The 7,309-nt window shown below is 40.8% G+C and overlaps 1 protein-coding gene across 4 annotated transcripts in view; it reads right to left on the bottom strand.

Moving 5' to 3' along the window:
- stx3b (syntaxin 3b) overlaps window positions 1-7,309 on the bottom strand; it is a 33,259-nt gene that overhangs the window by 20,729 nt on the left and 5,221 nt on the right. For 3 of the 4 annotated variants that reach the window (XM_085430619.1, XM_085430609.1, XM_085430601.1), the window contains exons 2-9: window positions 4,986-5,060; window positions 4,752-4,851; window positions 4,559-4,633; window positions 4,346-4,416; window positions 3,681-3,789; window positions 3,512-3,585; window positions 2,761-2,895; window positions 1,875-1,985 (exon numbers count right to left, since the gene is read on the bottom strand). In XM_085430619.1, the coding sequence (XP_085286745.1) occupies window positions 1,875-1,985; window positions 2,761-2,895; window positions 3,512-3,585; window positions 3,681-3,789; window positions 4,346-4,416; window positions 4,559-4,633; window positions 4,752-4,851; window positions 4,986-5,060 (750 nt within the window). The remainder of the gene's footprint in view (window positions 1-1,874; window positions 1,986-2,760; window positions 2,896-3,511; window positions 3,586-3,680; window positions 3,790-4,345; window positions 4,417-4,558; window positions 4,634-4,751; window positions 4,852-4,985; window positions 5,061-7,309) is intronic. The other variant, XM_085430628.1, reaches the window with a different exon arrangement.

Genomic DNA, 7,309 nt, shown 5'->3' with positions numbered 1-7,309 from the left:
GTGGAAAATCACCTGAATAGCACTCAATGACAAGGTCCTCATTCTGATAGTAGAATGAGATTTTTTTTTACTTGAGTGTTTTAAGATTTTGAGGTGATTTTTGGTGTCAGAGAGCCACCCAGTGTTCAAAAGTGGCAAAGGTTTGTCTGCAAGTGTAGCAGAAATGGTGGTCCTCACTTTGATAGTGCACTTACCCGGTCCTCAGTCGTTATGCAAGACAGGAATGTGTGTGTGTGTGTGTGTGTGTGTGTGTGTGTGTGTGTGTTGGTGGGAGGGAGGGAGGATGCTTTTTATTCTGCTACGTGTTGCTGGGCAGGTCACAGTGGTGTTTAAAGCACAGGGTTCCACAGGCCACAGGTTGGTAACGGAGCAGGTAGAGGGGATCGGAGAGCACAAGTCACCACAGGGGGAGGTGGGAATGGTCTTCAAACAGGTTTCCCAAAAGCATCCTCTAGTGGAAGAGGAATTCCAACTATTCCCAACCTGAAAATAAAAAACAACCATGAGCAGGAGTTGCCTTCAGGACTCCTGCTTGACGATTGTCGGGTTGAGGACTGTGTGCAGGCCTCTCTAGGATCTGGATCCTTCTGAGGACAGGAAATGACACCGCACAAGAGCTTGTGACAGGTTGTTTGTTTTTAACCATCCCACACACTGATGGTATGCAATCCAATGGTAGTTAACAGAGCTGTATCATCTCCACACTAGTTAATGCTATCAGTGTGTATAAATCTAAATTAGGGGAGTTAATGTTACAGATCTTTTAAGGGCACCTGCCAGGCTGAACAGGGTAAACTGAAAGTCTAAACATGAAAAGGAAGGTTAACCAGTAGAGACTGGGAGACATCTTTACTTTGTTTTGGTTTCATTATTGCTTGAACAGCTTATTGTGGACTGTGATTACCTCTGGCACGAAATTCAGAAAAAAACCCAATAACTGCATTTAATGAGTCACTAACATGTAAATGTTGAAGGTCAAGCTTCTATGTTTGAAATCAAGTCTCAGAGGTCAAAGTACCTCTGAGACTTACCTTAGCTTTTAAGAGAACAATTTTCAAAAGCCAAAAGTCGATTATTTTGTGAACAGAGTTAGCACTTTTCACTGATGATGACTTAGACTTCAAAAGTTAAGATAATATTTTTTTTGTTTAGCCTGAAGGACTTTTTACAGGGTTTACTACCCTGTACAACCTGCATTACACCTGCATGACGGTGCAGTTCTACTCAACATGAGAGAGAAGAAAGCAGACTACATTTCCATATGCCGAACATATTCTAATTCACAATCAGTCAGGCTGGAGAACGCAGTTTTTTTTGTCCCATGGTGTCAAAGTTATTCTGTTTAATTGTAATTTTTAATCTTTGTCCTGCTTGTTCAGAACTAACTAGATTTGTAAATGCAAAGTTATTAAATAAATAATTCCAGTGCTTTTGGGAAACCTGACCATTGTTTTCGATGATTATCACTCACACGGCGAGCCTCTTGCTGAAACTTTGCAGCTTTTTTAGTGTCTGCAACAGCGCGCTCCACAAAGCCCACCGACTGGTCCATGTTGCTCTCGATCCTGTCAATCATTCCACCCTGATGTAAACGGCATCAGAGGTAAAGAAACGTAGCAGTGAAATTAAACAGAAAGAGAGAGAAAAAGACAAGCACCAGCAATGCAACAGTTGTTGCGAATGGCAACGTGTGCGAGTACTGGGTGAGGGAGGGTGAGAGAGACATGGTGAAGGGAGGATATGTAGGCACACTATGTGGTTTAAGTGTGGCAAACAGTGAGGAGTGCAACAGTGTACAGAAGATAAGCAGGAAAAAAAAAGACAAAAGCGGCTTGGTGCTATGACTGGAAAGAAAGAAAAAAGAAAGACATTACCTTGCGTGCTTTGGTCTGATACCTTACAGCTTTTTTGGTCTGCTCCTTTGCTGCTATAATGTGGTCCACTGACTTGGATATATTCTGCTCTATGTTTTCTACCATGTCACCCTGAAAAACATGCAACATTCTGTAAGGTACTGACACTTAAGCAGAAATGAGAAGCAGATTGGGTTAAATACAGAGGAATAAATCCGGTTAGAGGGGTATTACATGTTCACTGAACAGTTAGATTGCCAACACCTGCACTGAGGATCTCAGGGGTTTGTTTTGAATTCTGACATTTAATTTTAACTTGAATCACTTTTTATAGCCTCATATAGAGATCTATAAAGAGAGATCCAGGACATCAGCCTTGGTGGAGAATTAGCTCTGCAAGCACCCTTCTAGTTCTCTTCTGTAATTCAAACTTTCAAACGTAAAACTGGAATTAAAACTGGCAGGAAAAAAAAAATATCCAAAACAATCTCACAGCACAACATGAAACATGTGCATAACAACAACCCTTACCTTACAAAGCCTTTTCCTCAGACAGCATTTTGCAAGCAACAAGAAATATGTGGTTATATTTAGTTAAGAGGCTAACAGTAATGTCCCTGTACCAGCTAGTTAGACGTTTGTTGACCTTGATGATTTATTCTATTATTATTTGTATTGGTACCGTTAACGCTGAGCGATGGGATGGAGGTGACAGTGGCAGAAGAGCGCAAAGAGTAAAGGAAAGACATACAGCTGGAAAAGAGTAAACAGAGTAATGATGTGCAAAGAGTTGGATACAATGAGGGCTGAACACAAAGCCATGGAGAGGATTTAAGGATGAATTCAATGAATGAACAAGCAAATAACTAGAATCAAATGACAGGCAGGTGGATGCAGAGGACCGTACCTGGCTCTCGACCAGCATGGCGATGTCTACAAACATATCGTGCAGCTCCTTAATACTACTCTCCAGACGGACGATGTCTTTGTGTCTGGCTTCAATCTCATTCAGGGCTTGTTTGGAGATCCCCGAGTCTATAATCTGCGCAAAGGAGAGGCTTAACATTACCGAACAGCATCAGTTTAAACACAGGTGGCTAAATGAATATTTGGCATTGATTCAAATCAATGTGTATTCACTTAAAACGGCACCAAGCTAGAAAACAGTTGTTGTGATACAGCCTAAAAATCTAAAATCTATTCAAGGACACCACTACACAACAGTCCCGTCCTGCCCAGCAGTTGGATTCCTTAACAGTTAAGTGAGGTCAAAGTCTAGCCTGTTTGTTACAGGAATGTGAGACACCGTATCTGAAAATATCAAGTCAAGCTGTGCGTCCTTGTGCAAGAAATTCCTCCCTACTTGTGTATTTTTTATCAACGTGAGCTCAGAGAATCTTGGCTACATTTTCAAGTTTTTCCAGCTGCTGTGTGTAGCCAAAGCAACACAACACAATGCTCCTTATCTCAGTGTGTCATGAGCAGACTGAGTGCGAGTCAGGTCGACTCCTAAGCGCCAATAATTAGCTGACACAAGCAGTTTAAGTTTTACTGAGAAACTGACAACTCGGCTTTCACAGTTCAACCACATCATGGTGGAGTTAACGTTAAGGTACGTTAAGGAAAATGCATATACGTGCACAAACGCACACTCTTACCCCTGCAGTGAACACAGAAGCATTACCACCCTCCAACATCTCCTCTAGTTCTTCATCCGTAGTTGCTTTTCCAGCTGGAGAGGAAAGGGAAAAAGGAAAAGGAGCGGGATTAATGACAAAGGCGACAATGGAACCGTCAAATGTCTTTGTTGGCGTCGTTGTGACTCACTGATCTCGAGCTGTCTCTGAATACGTCCTTTACTCCTCTCCCGGAAATCCACCTGAGCTTCATTATACTTTGTCATCACCTCCACAAACTTCCTAGACAGCACTGCATGCTGGGAGGTAACAGAATAACAATGGAAGAGCTTATAAGTAACACTTTTAAATGATGAAAGCAGAAACCTGAAGACAGAGACGTGTATTTGTCCCGTCTTCCTCCCTTCACGCCTGATCAGTTGCGGCAGATGGCTGCCCCGCCCCAAACCTCGTTCTGCTGGAGGTTTCTTCCTGTTAAAAGGAAGTTTTTCCTTCCCACAATCGCCAAAGCACTTGCTCATAGGGTTTCATTTTATTGTTGGAGTTTTCTGTGTTTTCTCTGTACTGTTGTAGGGTCTTTACCTTACTATATGAAGCACCTTGAAGCAACTCTTGTTGATTGATTGAAATGGAATATTTTAGAAATGCTAAACATTTATTAAAGTCTTAAAGCAGAAGTATTAACAAGCACCCTCTTCTCTTAATTCTCTCTTAACCTACTTTTACCTAAAATACAACAAATAAGACCATCAGAAAAAAATCAACCTCACATACAAAGCCCAGCATGAGGGGGAAGTTTGCAAGAAAAGCGCTTTCTCAGAAGGTTACTTGAATCGTCTGAAGGAGATGATTTACCTGTGATTTACGTATCCGCGTGTCAGCCGACACCCTCTCCTGCTCTTCTGACTCCAGATTCCTCTCAATGGCTGGGAAGAAGGCAGAGTTACTTCACTTAAACAACCTTGAACTGATTAAATATAACACCACTATTCACTTGTTTACTAATCCAATAGACATACAAGTTATTCATAATGACAGGCTGTATGTAGAAATGGGAGCGGGACTCACTCTTGAGTTTGTTCCTCGCACCGTTGGCCAACTTCTTTATGTCATTGGTGATCGCCTCCAAGTCCTCCTGTGTTTCTGTGCAGGATACAGCATAGTGCAGATTTTCAGTGCTGATGCCTTTCCTGATCAATGTTGTGTTATTTTGTAACGCAAAAAAATGAAGTAAATGTCAGAGCTGGTGGTGATTTCTTACTCTGATCTGATGTGGGAGCAGACAAGATGACAGAGTAAAGCTTTTTCACTTCTGTCACATTCTCATCGATTTTCTCAATGTTGTTTCTGATTACCTCGATCTGTAACACAAGGACACACCGCAAATGGCAAACACATGCAAATCACACCATCTTAGAACACGCAGGTCCTCGTGAATGCAAGTGAAGCAAAACAATCACACTCAGTGCATACATACACCCATAGCAGCACTTACCTCAGAAAAGAACTCATCCATGAAGCCTGCGTTGTCCACAGCAATCTCCACATCATCATCATCTTGATCACACACCTATAAGAATAAACAGAAAGAGCAGGACTAAGAGCGTGAGGTGGTAGGCCCGCAGGCCCTATGTTTCTCAATAGCTTTTCATTCTTCATGTAGAACAAGCCCATCCAAAATTTTTCCTTGTCAACCTGTTGTCTTTAGGTTAAGAGCCGACTAGTTGCTGCACAATTATGGTATTAATGATTTAATCCATATTTTGGGGCATCGCCAGAAAGAAAACCAGCGCTGTTAACACTGCACTGCATTAAAGGTCCATGCAAAACCCCCTAAAATTAATTTTTAAATCCAAAACCAGCCATTTGTTTAGGACATCAGTAAAATGTTAACTATTCAAAATGCCTTACAACAACCTGCAAGAAGACAAAAGGGCTGAAACTGAGTTTATACAACTTTAATCAGAGGACTTCCTGTTTGGTGATTGTGGGCAGCATTGTCCTGCTTTCATGTTTCATGCAAAAAAACAATTTTGACCTAATTTCAGTATGGAGAGGTAGTTTAGTGCATTTTCAGCACATTATTATTAGTTACATAAATCAACAGGATAAAAGACAAAATAAATCTCTTAGCTTGTGTGTGCATGTGAAGCATGTGTCCTGAAGTAGTGACATTGGTTGAAAATGTGAGGTAGTAAGTCCTGCAGTCCACTACAAGGTACACTAAAAGTTTTGTTTTACAAGGGGTAAAAATACTGTACATTTCTGAAATCCCACCAAATCAAAGTTAAGACTCTCAACTTGAACAAACAATTTAAGCTCAAACACCAGAATCTTAATATTAGCAAAAAAGTATAATTTAACCTCCCTCAAAGCCATAAAATGTGGAAGCTGCAGTTTCTGTCATTTTGAAAAGAAAGTCCATGTGCTCTGTTAACCCAGCCGCCACACATGTAACATCAATGGAAAGCCCGGATTTCCCCTAGACTCCATAAATTGTGCTTGACATAGAGGTCTCAGACTCATGTCAACGACAGAGGACAAAAATGAACTGCTGGGTCTTGCAGAAAAATAACCTCGATATCGGTGCCTCCAACACTGTCAAACAGCACCACAGACTAGCTTGCAGATTTCCCAATCCAGATCTGGGAGGATCACATCCAGAGGATGCCCAGTAGTTGTCTGGAGTGCAAACAGGCATGTGGAGGTCATCCATGCAACTGAGCTATTTTATAACAGTTGGATCATCCTGTAGCTCTAACCCATCTAAGACTTTTCTCATGTATTACATATTACTTAAGCAATAAAGTATGTTTGCCATGATATTTGCAATTAGATAGATAAAAAGAATACATAAATAAATAATGACATAACAAACCAGCCATGGTTCAAAACCAATCTTCCATCCACTGTCTTAACTACTGATCCAGCATCCCCCTGGGGGCTCCAAACCTCTGTTTAAATAATTCAAAGCTACGTCCGAGTCCATTAAACTCTGCACTTGTTATTTTTTGTATCTCTAAAACCTTACAATAACAGCATTTAAATTAAACCTTTAACACCGGTGCAAACTTAAAAAAAAAAAAAAAAAAAAAAAAAATTAGGTCAGCAGTGGAGGCTCCAGGAAGTTCCTGTTCCCAGCCAGAAGTTAAGTCTAGTATTCACCTATAAAAACCACACCCTGAAACTTCAACACTTTGGTCCTCGCATGGATTATAATGTGGTTAGTTGTGAGCTTTAGAGGTGCTGCTAGGGGAAGTATTTCCCATCTCAACGTCAAGCTAAACAAACTGGCTGGAGTCTGGTGAGAAGAAGGATATCTCTATCTGTAGGGTAAATACGAAACCTCAAACAACATTAAAGGAAGTGTATTCAAATCACACTGCTAGACGATATATTGAATTTATAAAAATAAAATAAGCAGCTGTGCTTTCTTTAAACAAAGTAGAGTCAAAACAAAACAATTAGCTTAATTTAAGTTACAACTTTACACATTTATTTTAGAGAGATTTTCTGTTTAATTTCTTTTTTCTGAAGTTTTTCTGTTTGGGTTGGAAAAGCCACCGAACACAGTTTAGACCGTGAGTCTTCATGCAAAGCTATACTAATGAAATTGCTTCCTGGTTAGCAGCTCAGCCTGACCCTAATCAGTTTACATCCAGCATTTCATCAGAATGCTTCACGCTGCTGACTATACGTGTCACAAGTGACGGGCAGTAAACACAAGTCAGCACTGATGGTTTGCTACGCACGCACCAAGCACTGGCAGTGAATATTTAACATCTAGGACCAGAGGCAGGCTCCAAGACGTCAACCCAA

The sequence above is a fragment of the Copadichromis virginalis genome, linkage group LG2 (assembly GCF_057382275.1).
Source record: "Copadichromis virginalis isolate Kocher_CV1m ecotype Utaka linkage group LG2, C_Virginalis_male_GT1.1, whole genome shotgun sequence".
In the NCBI taxonomy this organism is placed as follows: Eukaryota; Metazoa; Chordata; class Actinopteri; order Cichliformes; family Cichlidae; genus Copadichromis; species Copadichromis virginalis.
The sequence above is the reverse complement of the archived record's forward strand: the minus strand, read 5'-3'. Positions and strand labels throughout refer to the sequence as shown.